General features: G+C 46.4%; 1 protein-coding gene across 4 annotated transcripts in view; it reads right to left on the bottom strand.

Annotated features, from left to right (window-relative positions):
- Nucleotides 1-407: 407 nt before the first annotated feature.
- LOC138783351 (thiopurine S-methyltransferase-like) overlaps nt 408-17767 on the bottom strand; it is a 37672-nt gene continuing 20312 nt past the window's right edge. For all 4 annotated transcript variants that reach the window (XM_069957951.1, XM_069957954.1, XM_069957953.1 and 1 more), the window contains 3 exons: nt 14554-14639; nt 3511-3555; nt 408-660 (listed from right to left, as the gene is read on the bottom strand). In XM_069957951.1, coding sequence (XP_069814052.1) covers nt 539-660; nt 3511-3555; nt 14554-14639 — 253 coding nt within the window. In that variant the 3' untranslated portion in view covers nt 408-538. The remainder of the gene's footprint in view (nt 661-3510; nt 3556-14553; nt 14640-17767) is intronic.

Below are 17767 nucleotides of genomic sequence, written 5' to 3'. Positions count from 1 at the left end.
CCTCCTCCCGTTCAGACTTGCCAGTAAATCTGGTGTCTTTTCCAGGGGGGTGGGGGGTATGGTGGTATTGGTCAGGTCTGGCATCACCAATTGGAGCGTAAAGATGGGGCGTCTTCAGGTTTAGTGCCTAGGGCAGCAGCAGCTGTTAATACAGCCCTGGGGACAGGCATCAATTCTTTATTATATTCCCACCACCCCCTGCCCTCTTTGTTTTTGTTTTTTTTTAGATTTGGCTGAAATACCCCTTTAAACAACACTTTCACTGAGACAACAGCCATCTTGTAAAGCAAACAGCTTACATGTTTCTAAAAAAGACATGACAATATATCCACATTATGAATAATAGCCAAAACTGAGGAAATATACTTTATTGCTATTAAAGTACAAGATAAGCGACTTATGGTCTGAATCATCTTAAGAGGTAGTGACAAGATTGGGAAGATGTAAAATGAGGTAGAAAATGGCAGCTTGGACACCAAATTAGCAGGCTTGCACTTCTAAAACAACTACAACAATAACAAAAAACTGGTGTGGCTGATCAGGACTGCAATTTTCGTGTGACAAGGTAGATGTTTTCAAAGCAGAAATCTAGTCCCCACTCTTTCTGTTTATCAGCTAATGCATCAATCTTCTTCAATAGCTTAAAAGTACATGAAGGACCTGAAGAGTACAAAAACAAATAACAAAACAAATGTGAGAACAAGTCAGAAAGTAAATGCCTGTTAGGAGTATCCTGCCCTTTTCTGTTTTATGTACATGGCTGTTTCACCATCTCCCATTCAATCGTGTAAAGTAAATGTGCATCTTTAGACCTCACCTGGAGACCGCAATTTTATTGTAACATAGTTTTTAAAGGGGTTTTCACACGCTAAAATTCACAGCTGATTGGTGGAGTGGAGGCACCCAAACCCCCCACTGATCAGTCATTCAGTACAGCTAAAGCACCCAGATATAAACACAGTGTACAGAGACGTAAGCCTTGGCTCTGTAGGTTCTGCAGTGGTGGTGCAGGGTTATTTATTTACTTCAATGAGAGGTGTGCTGTAGTAACTAGGGCATGTGTGCTACATAATATACAGAGGCACATCTTTTGGCTCTGTACACTGCTTTCCTCGGAGCACTGCGGCTGTGCTGTTCTTTATTTCTAAGAACATCACCGTTTTTTTCTAACTTTTTTTATAAACTATCTGAAGAAAAAACTGTCTTTGTTGCCTATCAGGGGCTTCAGTAGGAATAAATGTCTGGGGCCCAAATTTCTGGGTCTCTGTATCACACTGCCTGCACCGGAAGATGAGAAAGGAGAATGGCAATCACCCGATCACTTGGGCACCCGCCACCAAAAGATGAGAAAGGAGAAAGCTGCGTGGATGCATTTTTTGTTTTCCCGGTGAGGGCATTGCACACTGGAGACTTTACACAGGAGGGGGCCATCTTTAATAGGGGGAATATACACAAGAGGGGGCCATATCTACTAGGGGGGGCTATACATAGGAGGGGGCCATCTATAATAGGGGGACTATACACAAGAGGGGGCCATCTCTACTAGGGGGGGCTATACATAGGAGGGGGCCATCTATAATAGGGGGACTATACACAAGAGGGGGCCATCTCTACTAGGGGGGGCTATACATAGGAGGGGGCCATCTATAATAGGGGGACTATACACAGGAGGCGGCTCATTTATATTTAGGGGGACTATACACAGGAGGGGCCATCTCCAATAGGGGGACTATACACAGGAGGGGACCATCTATAATAAGGGAGTTAAACAGGTGGGAGCCATTTACAATAGGGATATTACACAGGAGGAGGCCATCTACAATAGTGGGACAAGACAGGAGGGAGCCATCTACTATATAGGGTATGCACAGAGGGTGCACTGATGCGATCAAGCTCCGCCCTCTAGGGTCCAGCGTCAGTGTGCCTGTGCACTGGGTAAGGACAGGTTGGGTGGACAGCCCAGGTTACATTCAGAACCTACTAGATCGGGCACTATTGGGAAACTAACTGCTATTTATACCACTAATAGTAAGTATATTCTTTTTGTATTTCTTGTGTGCTGTATTTTTGGATAATAACATGTATTAGTGCTGTTTCACCATAGGTGTAGTTAGCCTTAAATGTTTTATAATATTGGATTGTGAAATAAATTAACCGTTGGAAACAGACCCTGCGCCTACTGTTGGTGTGCTTTTGAAGTTTGGATGATCCTGACATCACCCTGTCTGTGGAACCATGGCTGATATTTTATATGTGCTGTTAAGTGTTAAGTGGTTGTGGTATAACACAACCTGATTAGGTGAGCCTTGATTTGGGGTCACATTGTTTCATCAATATGGTACCGAGCATAAAACCCGATTAGGCACTCTCCCTGTTTCCTGTTTTCCTATCTCTGATAATCAACCAATCGCTGTCACTTTTGCATGGGCCTATTATTTGTCGCAGGAGTGTTTCCTGTGTAAAAGGCCCTTTAGTCCTCTCAAATTAACCTCTTAGCCTGTAGGATATAAGTCCTAGAATAGACCAGATGAGTCGTTGGGCAAAAGTTAAAAGAGATTTAATAAGCCGAGCGTTTGCTTGTTTGTTGGCTGATCACTGGCCCTTTAACATGGGACAGTATAAAACATAGTGGAGATGCTGAGCATCTAAACAGTTAAATAAGCAGCATCAGAGTCAGCATTACCAGTGATGCAGTTCATTACCGACGAGTGCCAGCTACAGACAGCAACTGGTACTTACCGGGTATGATGTAGGCCTGGCGTCATACTTTCCCAACCCGACTTGGCAATTCATGTATGCCAAGGGTTGGAAAAAGTCAGGCAAAATTGAAACTTTTCCAGCAGGAAGGGTAGAACATAATAAACAAGCACTACTTATCCGTTCCCATGATTTTACAGCACTGCCTTACTGTTCCTGGACTCCCACCTGGCTACTGGATCTCCATCCCTAGTGACATCACGACTCACCCACTCAGTCAGTCAGTGACTGAAGCAGGACATAGTTTCAGTCACTGATTGGCTGAGTGGGCAGTCCATCAGCCGGGTCCGGTATTTCCCCCGAAGTCATAACGACATATAAACTCAGGGAAAAATGAGTTCCCCCCTGCCTGCTGAGGTAAGAATTATGTTCCCCCCCTGCCTGCTGAGGTAAGAATTATGTTCCCCCCTGCCTGCTGAAAAAGTTTCAATTTTGCCTATGTAAAGTGCGGTAGAATAAGTTGGTGCTACACAAAGAAATTATTATTATTATTATTATTATTATTATTAGGGATGGTCTGAACCTGCCGAGGTTCGGGTTCGTATGAACCCGAACGCTCGGCAGCAGATTCCCGCTGTCTGCCCGCTCTGTGGAGCGGGCGGATACAGCGGGAGGAACGCCTGGAAAACTGGGATACAGCCTATGGTTCGTACCATCCATAATAATAATAATAATATTAATTATTATTATGTGCACAGTATTGTCATAGCCAATGACTTCCATTTTACCAAGCTCACATACGGAATTACTCACCAAGTAAATTTTCAAGATCAGATTCAGGCACATAAAACGGAGGGCCTAATGGAGGAAAAAAAGAAAGACACAACACACTTATTTTTCTATCATTTGAACAGCCAGGTGCAAGAATGTCACTTACCTGGGAAAGAGATGGCACCAGATTGCATTATAAATAGTAAACAAGTCAGGGAAACGTTTGAAGAAATGTTCTATCTGTAAACCTTGGGTCCTAGCATTCAAGAGGATATTACTTTGACACATACTGCCTACTTTAACCCCTTAATGACTGCGGGCGTAAATGTACGCCCCCGCAGCCCGTGCCTTAATGCAAATGGGCGTACATTTACGCCCGCGGTTTACCCGATCGCTGTGTGTAAACATACAGCGATCGGGTAATGATGGCTGCTATAAATCATAGCAGGCCATTATAGCGTGCCGACCATTGCTGCTATTGGCTGATCAGTTCAGATCAGCCAATAGCGGCGATCTTTAGTTTTGCGGGTCATCGGTGACCAAGAAAGCAATGGCAGTCGGTGCTACCTGAGGTGTTCAGAGCAGATATTGGCCCCATACTTGATCCTGGCGTCCGGATCGCTGTCTTCCGGGTCCCACGGCGTCCTGTTCTTCCCATCGTCTATCTTCAGCTTTTTTCGGCTCCAGCGTCGTCTATCTTCGGCTTTTTCCGGCTTTTGTGTCCTACTGCCCCCCTAGCGGCTGATAAGTGTATATAATACACTTATCAGTAGCTATAGGGTTGTAGAGAGTTTTGTAGAGAGCACGTGCGATGCTGATCAGCACTCAGCGGTGGTAGGGTGCGTAAAGCGCAGCTGATGGGCTGCTGATCAGCAACTTCTCCTTTTTGACGTAGGTTTTTTTTCTATATCCTACTGCCACTGTCTGCTGATAAGTACCGTGCATAAGTGAGGCATTTATCAGCAACACCTTTTTTGGCGTAGGTTATTTTTTTTCTTCATGTTAAAAAAAACACGTAAAAAACACTACATTACACTACACAAAATAAAGTTTTACACTACACATTTACATACCCCATATACCAATGCCCATATAAAAATGGCCCCCAGGGTGTTTTCGGCGTAGGAGGCATACGCAATTATTGCCTCCGACACTGAATCAGCCAGTGAGGATAAATGAGGGGGAACTTTTTTCCCTCCATTCATCCTCATCATCATCCAGTGACGTGTCTGGGGGTAGCATAGCATACGCTGCCCCTCAGACACATCTTTTCCGCCAGTACCTTCTCAATAAGAGATCACGGTATGGCGTGAAATTCTACAAACTCTGAGAGTACCTCTGAGGATTTAGGCTATGTGCACACTGCGTATCAGACCGGCCGTTCCGTGACCCCGGCCGGGTCACGGAACGGCCGGTCTGTGGCCCGATCATCGCGGCCGGTACTTAGGTGCCGGATGGATGATCCATCCGGTCGCAGAGCTCTGATGCGGGCGCATCAGCGTGCGCCCGCATCAGAGCTTCCCATAGTGCACAGTGAGCCTGAGCCTGAGCCGCTCGCTTCACTGTGTGAACTGACAGGGCTTTCTGCGGCCGGAATTCACTGAATTCTGGCCGCAGAAAACTGACATGTCAGTTATTTGCGGTCCCGTATGGGATCCCGGCCGGAGCGCATACGATCAGTGGCGGTCTTCGGCACCAAGCACCCCAAGCGATCGCTTGGGGCCCCCAACATCCAAGGGGGCCCCCAAGCCCCGCTCTTGTGCTCAAGACCGCTGGACAGCTGCCCCGCTCGCTGCTGCCATCTGAACTGTAACTATGAGCACTCGTAATGAGTGCTCATAGTTACATGCAGCAGCACTGACAGGGCGGGAGACATTGGCTCCCTTCCTGTCACTCACTCTTGTGGCCGCAGGAAGGGTTTTCCCTGCGGTCACAAGTGGCAGCTTTGTCCTTGTGGTGCCGGCGCTCCAGTGACATCACTGGAGCATCGGCGCCAGGACAAGGGGAATGTGGTCTCTTGTGATCGCAGGGAAAACCCTTCCTGCGGCCACAAGAGTAAAGAGAAGAGGAGACGCCTGGACCCAGGTGAGTATAAGTGTTTTATTGTGTTATATACTATATAGGAGAGGGAGCACACAGGGGTCTGTTTAACTGGGGGAGTGCACATCGGGGGTCTATATAAATGGGGGGAGCACACAGGGGGGCTATATAACAGGGAGAGCACACAGGGGGCTATAGACTACTGGGGTTTCACAGAGGGGTCTATATACTATTGGGGGCAGCACACAGGGGGTCTATATACTACTTGGGGCCACAGAATGGGGTCTATATACAACTTGGAGAGCACACAGGAGGTCTATATCCAAGTGGGGGAGCACACAGGGGGGCTATATACTACTGGGGGAGCACACAGGGGTCTATATATTACTGGTGGGGGCACACAGGGGATCTATATACTACTAGGGGATCATACAGGGGGTCTATATACTACTTGTGAGGCACACAGGTGGTCTATATATAACTGGGGGAGCACACAGAGGTCTATCTACTACTGGGGCAGCACACAAGGGGTCTATATAATACTGGTGGGGCACACAGGGGGTCTATATACTACTGGGGAACCACACAGGAGGTTTATATACTACTGGAGGAGCACACAGGGGTCTATATCCAAGTGGGGGAGCACACAGGGGGGCTAAATACCCCTGAGGGAGCACACAGGGGGCCTATATACTAGTAGGGGAGCACACAGGGGGTCTATATACAACTGGGGCAGCACACAGGAGGTCTATATACTTCTGGGGGAGCACACGGGGGAGCTATATATAACTGGGGGAAGACACAGGGGTCTATATACTACTGGGGGAAGCAAACAAGGGGTATATACTACTGGGGGAAGGACACAAGGGGTATATACTATTGGGGCAGCACACAAGTAGTATATATTACTGGCGGTAGTGCACAAGGGGTATATACTACTGGGGGCAACACACAGCGGTCTATTGTTTTGGAACGTGTGTCGAGGGGGGGGGCCCCAGACATAACTTCGCTTGGGGCCCCAGAAATGCCAAGACCGCCCCTGCATACGATGTGTGTATACGTTCCGGCCGGGCTCCCATAAAGAAACAGGCATTGTTCCACCGCGCCAAAAGTACGGTCGTTGTTGCCATCGGCAACAACGGCCGTACTTTTACGTAGTCTGAACATAGCCTTAGGGTAAGTGCACACTGTGGAATGGCGAAGGATAACCCTTTGTGCATTCCGCAGCTAGCACCTGCCGGCGGACTGATTCGGACACGTGCATCTCCGCCCGTGTCATAGTTTCCATTCTATGCACGGGCAGATTCCATCGTCCGTCCAAAGAATAAACACGTTCATTCTTTGGACGGAGGGCGGAATCCGCCCACGATCCTCTGGATCAACACAGGTTGAATTTGATGGACTCCTGTCCTTTTAAACCTTATAAACTAATAATTGGCATAATAACCTTTAAATAAATTAAAAATTGTCCCTTTTCCCCAACTAAACAGGCATGGCCCTCATTCCCATTAGAGGCTTGCCATGATGCAATTACAAAGCCCCTGTGCTACTAGGACAGTAGAAACCCCCCACAAGGGGTGCAAGGGGGATATGGCCCCCTGGTGACGGGCACATTTGTGCTGTGAAAATGAGAAAGAGGTATTTTTTTATATTCACACCACATCTTCTACATATGTGCCAGTCACCAGTGGGGTCCATATGCTCACTGCACCCCTTGTTAGATTCCTTGAGGGGTTTAGTTTCGAGAATGGGGTCACTTGTAGGGGGTTTCAACTGTCCTGGCAGTACAGGGGCTTTGTAATTGCGACATGGCCTCCATCCTCCATTCCAGCCTCTAAATGGCACTGTGTCCCTTTGGTGGCTTGCCCTGCGCCCATATGGCACATTATGTCCACATGTGGGGTATTTTTGTACTCAGGGGAAATTACCCTACACGTTTGGCATTCATTTCCTTTTTTAACCCCTTGGGGAAATGGAAACAATCAAGGCTAGACCAACATTTAGTGTAAAAAAAAATTAATTTTTACACTAAATCATTGATCTTGTCTTGATTTTTTCATTTTTACAAGGGGTTAAAAGATAAAAAAAAAACACACACAAAATGTGTAGAGCAATTTACCCTGAGTGCGGAAATATGTGGACATAAAGCGCCATGGGGGCACAGGGTAAGCCTCAAAAGGGAAGGAGCCCCATTTGGCTTTTGGAGGCTGGATTTGGAATGGATTTCAAGGGCCTTGTTGCATTTAAAAGGCCTCTGTGTTGCCAAGAGAAAAAAACACACAAAACACACAAAATGTGTACAGCAAAATACCCCACATGTGGACATAAAGAGCCATGTGGGTGCAGGGCAAGCCTCTGAAGGGAAGGAGCGCCATTTGGATTTTGGAAGCTGGATTTAGCCATAAAAGATGGTAAATGCTATGTCGCATTTACAGAGCCCTTGTGCTGCCAAGACAGTAGAAACCTCCCACAAGTGACCCCATTCTGGAAACTACACCCCTTAAGGAATCTAACAAGGGGTACAGTGAGGATATGGACCCCTTGATGATGGGCACATTTGTGCCGTGAAAGTAAAAAAAAATTAAAATATTCACATTCACGTCACATTGTTCCACATTCGTGCCCGTCACCAGTGGGGTCCATATGCTTACTGCACCCCTTGTTAGATTCCTTGAGGGGTGTAGTTTCCAGAATGGGGTCATTTGTGGGAGGTTTCTACTTTTTTGGCAGCTCGAGGGCTCTGTAAATGCGACATGGCCCTTGAAATCCATTCCAGTGAAATTCAGCTTCCAAAAGCCAATTGGCGCTCCTTCCCTTTGGAGGCTCGTGCTGTGCCCGCTTGGCACTTTATGTCCACATGTGGGGTATTTCCGTACTCGGGAGAAACTGTGCTACACATCTGGTGTTTTTTTTCTTTTATCGCCTAGTAAAAATGAAAAATTGAAGGCTAGAACAACGTTTTAGTGTAAAAAAAAATATTTTTTTCTTTTTCACACCCCATTGTTCTGAAAATCTGTGAAAATACTCACTGCACCCCTTGTTACATTCCTTGAGGGGTGTCGTTTTTTAAATGGTGTCCCTTTAGGGGTGTTTGTTATGTTTTGGCACCCCAGAGCCTCTGCCAACCTGAAATGGTACAGTCAAAAATGGCCAAATATAACAGAGGCGTTGAAATTCACTAGGCGCTCCTTTATATCTGAGGCTTGTGGTTGCATCAAATAGCGCAATAGGGCCACATATGGGGTATTTCTATAAACTGCAGAAACGGGGCAATAAATATTGGGGTGCATTTCTCTGGTAATAGATTTATAATTATGAAAGATATTGGATTACAGTAAAATGTCTGCACAGAAAATTAAAATTTTCTAATTTCTTACACACTTAGGGGGAGATTTATCAAACTTGGTGTAAAGTGAAACCGGCTCAGTTGCCCCTAGCAACCAATCAGATTCCACCTTTCATTCCTCACAGACTCTTTGAAAAATGAAAGGTGGAATCTGATTGGTTGCTAGGGGCAACTGGGCCAGTTTCACTTTACACCATGTTTGATAAATCTCCCCCTTAGTTTTTATTTCTGTGTCTCCCCTAAAAGGTTAAAAAACTTTCTAGATGTGCTTTTGCAGAGTTTGGGAGGTGCAGTTTCTGAAATGGGGTGCTTTGTGGGGCTTTCTAGCATACAGTCCCCTCAAATACACTTTTAACCTGAACAGGTCCCTAAAAAAATCTGATTGTGAAATTTTACAGAAAATTTGGAAAATTGCTGCTAATGTTTTAAGCTTTCTATTGTCTAAAAAAATTGAAAGATAGTTTATAGATAATTTATGTGGCAAAACCATTTTTTGTATAAGCAGAAAAAATTCAAAGTTGGAAAAATGCAATTTTTCATGTTATTTTTTGACAGAGACAAATTTTATAAATATGACCAGTGTCACTTTAGTCATTAATAACTTCGGGATGTTTTTACATATTGTACTTTACATTTCTGGTAAATTGGAGTCGATATTTATAACGAATATTTATGAAATAAACCCAAATAACGTGAAATTTTTTTTTTTAAAAAAAAGCATTTTTCCAACTTTGAAACTTTTTTGCTTATACAGAAAGTGGTTATGCCACATAAATTATATATTAAATAGCATTAGCAACATGTCTACTTTTTGTTGGCGGCATTTATTAAACAATATTTCATTTTTTTTAGACAATAGAAAGCTTAAAACATTAGCAGTGATTCTGTGCAGTAATTTTATTGTAATCCAATATTTTTCATATTTATAAACTTATTACCAGAGAAATTCACCCCAATATTGATTGCCCCGTTTCTGCAGTTTATAGAAATACCCCATATGTGGCCCTAATGCATTGTTTAACGGAACCACAAGCCTCAGATACAAAGGAGAGCCTAGTGAATTTCAATGGCTCCGTTATATTTGGTCATTTCTGACTGTACCACTTCAGGTTGGCCAGAGGCTCTGGGGTGCCAAAACCTAAAAAACACCCCTAAAGGGACACTATTTAGAAAACTAGACCCCTCAAGGAATGTAACAAGGGGTGCCGTGAGCATCTGGACCCCACAGGTGTTTCACAGTATTTCAGAACAATGTGGCGTGAAAAAAGAAAAATGTATTTTTTACACTATAAAGTTCTAGCCTTTAATTTTTCATTTTTACAATCGGATAAAAGGAAAAAAAAACACAAAGCGTGTAGCGCAGTTTCTCCCGAGTACAGAAATACCCCACATGTGGACATAAAGCGCCATGTGGGCGCAGGGCAAGCCTCCGAAGGGAAGGAGCGCCATTTGGATTTTGGAGGCTGGATTCGGCCAGAAAGGATGATGAATGCCATGTCGCATTTACAGAGCCCTCGTGCTGCCAAAACTCTGGAAACTCCCCATAAGTGACCCCATTCTGGAAACTACACCCCCTTTAAGGAATCTAACAAGGGGTGCAGTGAGCATATGGACCCCACTGGTGACGGGCACAAATGAGGAACAATGTTACGTGAAAGGGAAATTTTTCATTTTTTCACTTTCACGGCACAAATGTACTCGTCATCAAGGGGTCCATATCCTCACTGCACCCCTTGTTAGATTCCTTGAGGGGTGTAGTTTCCAGAATGGGGTCACTTGTGGGGGCGTTTCCAGTGTTTTGGCAGCACGAGGGCTCTGTAAATGCGACATGGCGTTCATCATCCATTCTGGCCGAATTTAGCCTCCAAAATCCAAATGGCGCTCCTTCCCTTCGGAGGCTTGCCCTTTTTTTTAATCTTTTAACCCCTTGTGAAAATGAAAAAATCAAGACAAGATCAATGATTTAGTGTAAAAATTAAGCATTTTTTACTCTAAATGTTGGTCTAGCCTTGATTTTTTCCATTTCCACAAGAGGTTAAAAAAGAAAATGAACACAAAACGTGTAGAGTAATTTCCCCTGAGTACGAAAATACCCCACATGTGGACATTATGTGCCATATGGGCACAGGGCAAGCCACCAAAGGGACAGAGCGCCATTTAGAGGCCATGTCGCAATTACAAAGCTCCTGTGCTGCCAGAACAGTAGAAACCCCCCACAAGTGACCCCATTATGGAAACTACACCCCATAAGGAATCTAACGAGGGGTGCAGTGAGCATATGGACCCCACTAGTGACGGGCAAATTTGTCGAACATGTGCCAGGAAAATAAAAAATACAATTTTTTTCATTTTCCCGTCCCAAACGTGGCCGTCACCAGGGGGGCATATCCCTGCTGCCCCCCTTGTTAGATTCCTTATGGGGTGTAGTTTCCAGAATGTGGTCACTTGTGGGGGGTTTCTACTGTCCAGGCCGCACAGAGGCTTTGTAATTGCATCATGGCATCCTCTAATGGGAATGGCGGCCATACCTATTTAGCTGGGGAAAAGGGACAATTCTAATTTATTTGGGGGTATTAGGCCAATTATTAGTTTATAAGGTTGAAAAGGACAGGTGTCCATCAAATGCAACCTGTGTTGATCCAGAGGAAGGCAAAAAACCCTTGTGAGGTAGACAACAGTAACCTCATCACTGGGAAAAAATTCCTTCCCGACTCCATAATGGCGATCAGAATAATCCCTGGATCAACGTGACCCCTGAAATAGGAATAAGGGACAGAATTTAGATAATGTAGAACTCCGATGACGTGTGGTGCGCCTTGGAGCGATCCAGTATGCAGAGGCCGGGGGGATCAGGACAGGCGTCACACTGGAAAATGGTGTCCTTCCTGATCCCCCTGTTACACCACACTCTGCACTTCTTCTGGGGTTTCCTGTTTTCCAGTGTGGGGGCGTCACCTGGAAAATGTTTCCCTGGTGCGATACAGTGTCCTTCATATCCAGAAGCGCTGGGTCCGCTCCATGGCTGCTAAATATTAGGGCTTTATTACTGCCTCTGATATTTTCGGATCGTGCCGCAAGCTATAGTAGCTCGGGCAGCGAGGGACCAGAAGAGGGGGTGCTGGTATAAAAGTTATCCCAAAGAGGTGGTAACCTTTATCCAGCTAAGGGAAGATCAGTTCCCGAACGACCTTCCCACTTGTTCCGAGGAGGGGGGGGAGGGGGCATCTGGGGGCTGGATTCGGGTGTCCCTTCCTTCATACACTCTAAGGGTACGTGCACACTGTGGAATCACGACAGATATCCCTTCACGCATTCCGCAGCTGGCACCCACCGGCAGACTGATGCAGGTGTGCGTCTCCATCCGTGTCATAGACTCCATTCTATGCACGGGCGGATTCCGCTCTCCGACCAATGTGTTCATTCTTTGGATGGACGATGGAATCCGCCCGTGCATAGAATGGAGTCTATGACACGGGCGGAGACGCACGCCTGCATCAGTCCGACGGCGGGTGCCAGCTGCGGAATGCACAAAGGGTTATCCTTCGCCATTCCACAGTGTGCACGTACCCTAAATCTGTAAGTGTACCCTGAGGTACTCTCACAGAGTTTGTAGAATTTCACTGCATACCGTCATCTCTTATTGGGACGGTACTGGCGGAAAAGACGTGTCTGAGGGGCAGCGTACGCTACGCTACCCCTAGACACGTCACTGGATGATGAGGAGGATGAGGATGAATGGAGGAAAGAAGGATCCCCCCATTCATCCTCACTGGCTGTTTCGGTGTCGGAGGCAATAATAACATATGCGTCCGACGCCGAAAACACCCTGGGGGCCATCTTTATACGGGGACTAGTATATGGGGTATGTAAATGTGTTCTGGTGTAGTGTAAAACTTTATTTTGTGTGGTGTAATAAAGTGTTTTTTTAAGTTTTTTTTGATAGTAAGAAAAAATATACCTACGCCAAAAAAGAAGCTGCTGATAAATGCCACACTTATGTGCGGCACTTATCAGCAGACAGTGGCGGCAGGATATAGGGGGGAAAAACACCCCTACGCCAAAAAGGAGGAGTTGCTGATCAGCTGCGCACTTACATGCGATGCGGATCAGCACTCAGCAGCGTTAGGGCGAATAAAAAGAAAAAAAAAATTTGGAAAAAAAAATAAAACTTTTTACCCCAAAGCAAATGATCAGTGTATAACATACACTGATCAGCCGCTAGGGGGCAGTAGAATGGAGCTGGCGGAGATGGCCAAAGATGGGGGCGACGGAAAAGCCCGAATAGCCGAAGATTCCCGACGAAGACCGAACGAACCCGGAAGTGGCGGCGACGAGGAGAAAAGGACGCGCGGGACCGCGAATCTTCGTTCCGGAGGCCAGGATCAGGTGAGTATGGTACACCTGCACCACACACACCTGTTCTGCACCCCTCAGCTACCTAGCTGAGGGGTGCAGAACCCGGCCGAACAATTTTTAACTGTTAGATCGCCGTGATGGGTCGGCCGGTACTGGCCGGCCTATCACGGTGATCGTGGGGGTGGCATCGGCGCCATCTTTGTTGGGGACATTAATGGCGATTGGTGCATTGGTGATCAATTGGTGCATTGATCGCCATTGCTTTCCGGGTCTGCAGGTCACCGATGACCCGGAAAGCTGTATTCAGCTGCTATGATAGCAGAGATCGTCGGCATGGGGGGGGTTAATCACCCCCTGTGCCGACGAGCAGAGATGGCCTGTTATACATTATAGCAGGCCATCTTCCCCGACCACTGTGTGTGAACACACAGCGATCGGGGAAACATCGGGCGTAAATTTACGGACTGGTGCGTTAAGTACCAGGCTGCGAGGGCATAAATTTACGCACGATGTCGTTAAGGGGTTAAAGATTCCTTATAAGTGTCGACTCCATCTTACCAGAAATGTAAAGTACCATATGTCACGAGAAAACAATCTCTGAATCAGCCATATAGGTAAAAGCACTCCCAAGTTATTAATAAATAAAGTGACACAGGTCATATTCATAAAATTTGTCTCGGTCCTTAAGGCCATTTCAGGACGGTCCTTAAGGGGTTAAACATTGCAGACCAAGTACACTCCTTTATGGCAATGGTATACAACATTGCAGAAACCTTTTCTTTTTGTGTGTCTGCATTTAACATATACAGTTTATACTGTTATCAGGAATGAATTATAATAAAAAATAAATTGCAGTGCATACATTTGTTTCTTGTATACAAAAGCCTAGTTAACTATATGTTTCTATACAGCAAAGGAAAAACAAAACAGTGAAACACAAAAAACAATCATCTAAAACTGTTGGACAAGTAATATCAGCCGTTACTGATCAATTGATAACAACATTATTCTTGTCCATATTTTTCTAGATTGCAAACAGTGTCTATTTAAATATAATTTAAAGGAATAAAAGGGGTTGTCCAGCGGTCAGCCTTTTCTGACTGCAGAGCCCCCACTTCTGAGATGAATTTATCTGTGGAGTGACAGCCCGCTCAGCCAATGACTGGCTAGGGGGCAGTCCCATCTCAGTCAGTGGTTGGCTGAGCGGGCTGTCACTCCTTAGACAAGTTCGTCTCTGAGGTGGAGACTCTTTAGTCAGGGGGGCAGAAGTACATAAAAAAATGGCCAACCGTCGGACAACCCCGTTAAGACACAAAGAACATACATTTTACATGTGTTCTCACCTCCATGCAACTTGGGGTCATATTCAACCGTTACAAGTAGGTAATGACAGTCCTTAGCCATTAGTGACAACATTATTGTTGCATAACTGTGGAAGGAAGAATAAAGTAAGCATGTTAGATGATAGGACAGGAGCCAGCTGTCTAAAAATCTTTAAAAAAAATATTCAGGCAAAAAAGATAATATCAACTCACTGACTGTGCGCACAGTGTTTTTGTATTATTTCTTGCTCAATAAGATAACTTGAATGTACAGACACATTGTCACATTACCTCTGTACAGGCTTTTGGCGAGTAAACATAAGCACAGGGCCGTATTTTCCACTAGGGAGCACCAGGGAGCAGGGGTAAGGAAACAACTTTTTTTTTATTTTTTCATCTCCCACCTCCCATTCAGACTTGACAGTAAATCTGGTGTCTTTTTGAGGAGGGGTTATGGTGGAATTATTCAAGTCTGAAATGGCAGTGTTATCCAGTCACAATATGGCGGTATTGTTTAGGGCTTGTATTGCAGTGGTAAATGTGAGCTATGACCTATCAATCCTGTGGTAAGAATTCCCTCAGACAATATGCAGACGACTCGAATCATTGATTCAATGTGGAAATTTGTTTATGTTTTAAGTAGTTAAAAACCATGAAAAACGTGATTCTGAAACCACTCTTCCCCATGGCCTCCAAGATGGGGCGTTTTCAGGTTTAGTGTCTAGCAGTAGTGGATTATAATAGGGGCGTTTCGGGCGGCAGCCCGGGGCCCCGAGCTCCTGGGGGGCCTATGACCACCCAAAAAGACTTATACTTTCAGTGGTGTACTGTCTTTTGGCTACACTTCCGCCATGATTTGGAAAAAAATCACTGTTTTTTATGGCAATTTTGCACAAATCAGGACATCATGACATTATCTGTCCTGTACTATGAACGCCAGGCAAGTGCTGCCATAGTTACAGTGGGGTGGGGGCAGGGCAGTTTCTAGGTCATTTTGGCAACAGGGCGAAACTTGATAAAAGCGCCCCCCCCCCCCCTCTCCCGGACCTTACTTAGTTCAGCCCTGGGGTAGGAAGGGGGGCATTTATCAAGACTCGGGTTGCTAGGAAGCAGTGTTCTATTGTGAATACAAAATCATCATACAGTGAGTCCAGGTGACGTCTTCTTTGATCTGAGGCGTCACTTTCCTTTTCCTCTCCATCTGGCCCAGACCACCATGACGTTTTCTTCCAGCTACAATTTGTCTCTTCAGAACCTGCCAGATAAACATTTCAGGCTCCGCACATTTCCAGAATTTCCTTTCTCTTTTCCAACTCATAAGGTCCCAAACTGTGGTAATTCTGCAGTTTGGTGCAGTAAAGTCAGTAGGTATGTGGGTTTCCCCCTGTGTGTAGGATTCCCTACTGTGCCCCATATAGTAATAATGTCTCCTGCTGTGCATCCATATAGAAATAATGTCTTTCTGTGCTCTCCCCCATTGTAATAATGCCCCCTGTGCTGTGTCTCCATAGTGATGATGTTCCCCTGCATTGCCCCAACACAAAAACAAACCAAAATTCTCACCTAATCCTGGTATGGAGCTGGTCTTCCTCTCGTCTGGCTCTCTGCCCTCCTTTCCAGCCCATCAGCTGGAGGATCTATCTGCTAGAGAGACTAGGAGGTGATGCTTGGGGCAGTGATGGGGAGATCAATGGGGTTTACAGGGAGGGAGGGTTTGGTGGGTGCTGGCTGGTGCCGACATTTAGCCCAGAGCTTAGTGGCGTCCGGGGGAAAGGGGCAGAGCATTATGGGCCCCTGGGCAGAGCTATGAACTGTTGCCCCCCCCCCTCCGCTGACCAAACACCCCCAACATTGCAATCCCTCCCATCTTCCCAGCTACGTCTGAAGCCACTGTACTTCTTCCCCTGGACCTGCCCCACATAGAAGCCAATCACCCCCAAAAGTGCCTCTTAAAGTAACCATTCCCCCCTCATAAAGCCCCATATAGTAGCCAGTCCCCCCATAGTGCCCCATACAGTAGCCTGTCCCCCCATAGTGGCCCATACAGAAGCCTGTCTCCCCCCCATAGTGCCCCATACAGTAGCTGCTCCCCCCCCATAATGCCCTCATATGGTAGCCTATCTCCCCCATAGTGTCCCATATAGTTGCCAGTCCCCCATAGTGCCTCATATAGTAGCCTATCTTCCCCATAGTGTCCCATATAGTTGCCAGACCCCCATAGTGCCTCACATAGTAGCCTGTCCCCCTTAATGCCCCATATAGTAGCTTGCTCCCCACATAGTGCCCCATATAGTAGCCTGTCCCTCCATAGTGGCCCATATAGTAGCATGTCTCCCCACAGTGCCCTATATATCCATACAGTAACCCCCCCCCCCCCCGCCTTCCCAATTGTGCCCCCACCAGGAAAACAGTAATTCACCTGTGCTGGCTCTCCAGCAGCTCCTCTTCCGGCAGCACAAGTTCTCCTGTCATGCTTCAGCAGAGACAGCTGGGTACAGAGACGCTGCCTGTGCCTGGGTGTCCCTGCAGATGAATGACAGAGGCTGCAGGTCATATCCGGCACAAGCAGCGTCCCTGTACCTTGCTGCCTGTGCCGGAATAGGAGAGAGGAGCCGCTGGGGAGCGGGACAGGTGAGTTGACCCTGGTAACCCCCCCCCCCCCAGATCTCAGCATAAGATTGTAGCGCCCCGGCCGCGGCGCTAATTGGTGGCTGAGGGCCGCCACCGGACTAAGCGGCAGGTAGTCTGGCAGTGGCCCTTAGCCTCCAATTAGCAGTGCTGCGTGAGTATGAGAGGACGGCGCTGGGTGAGTGTAGGAGGGCTGGGCGGTCAGCGCCCTGTGCGGTGGCCCGGCCCGCCCGGTCCTAGAAATGGCCGTGGGGGGCAGGTTTGGTGAACAGCCCGGGGCCTATGGTAAAGTTAATCCGCCCCTGGTGCCTAGGGCAGCAGCAGCTGTTAATACGGTCCTGCATAAGCAGTCATATGTGATAGACGTTCGATCATAATAAAATATATAAAGGGGTATACCAGTGAGTATGCACTATTTTTTACAATGGAGTTGGGGTACCATATATATACCTGCCTTGTTCCCCTGCTGCTGCCATTTCCTGCTTCTTTTAGCATGTTGACTCTCACTGAAATTCCTATTGAAACTTTCTTTTAATACAGAAACTTTTTGTCCAGCCTGTTGGAATCTAAGATAGCAGAAACCTGAAGATAAAAACTCTGTGTGCAC

The sequence above is a fragment of the Dendropsophus ebraccatus genome, chromosome 2 (genome assembly GCF_027789765.1).
Source record: "Dendropsophus ebraccatus isolate aDenEbr1 chromosome 2, aDenEbr1.pat, whole genome shotgun sequence".
Taxonomy (NCBI): domain Eukaryota; kingdom Metazoa; phylum Chordata; class Amphibia; order Anura; family Hylidae; genus Dendropsophus; species Dendropsophus ebraccatus.
This window is presented reverse-complemented; position numbering and strand designations above follow the sequence as displayed.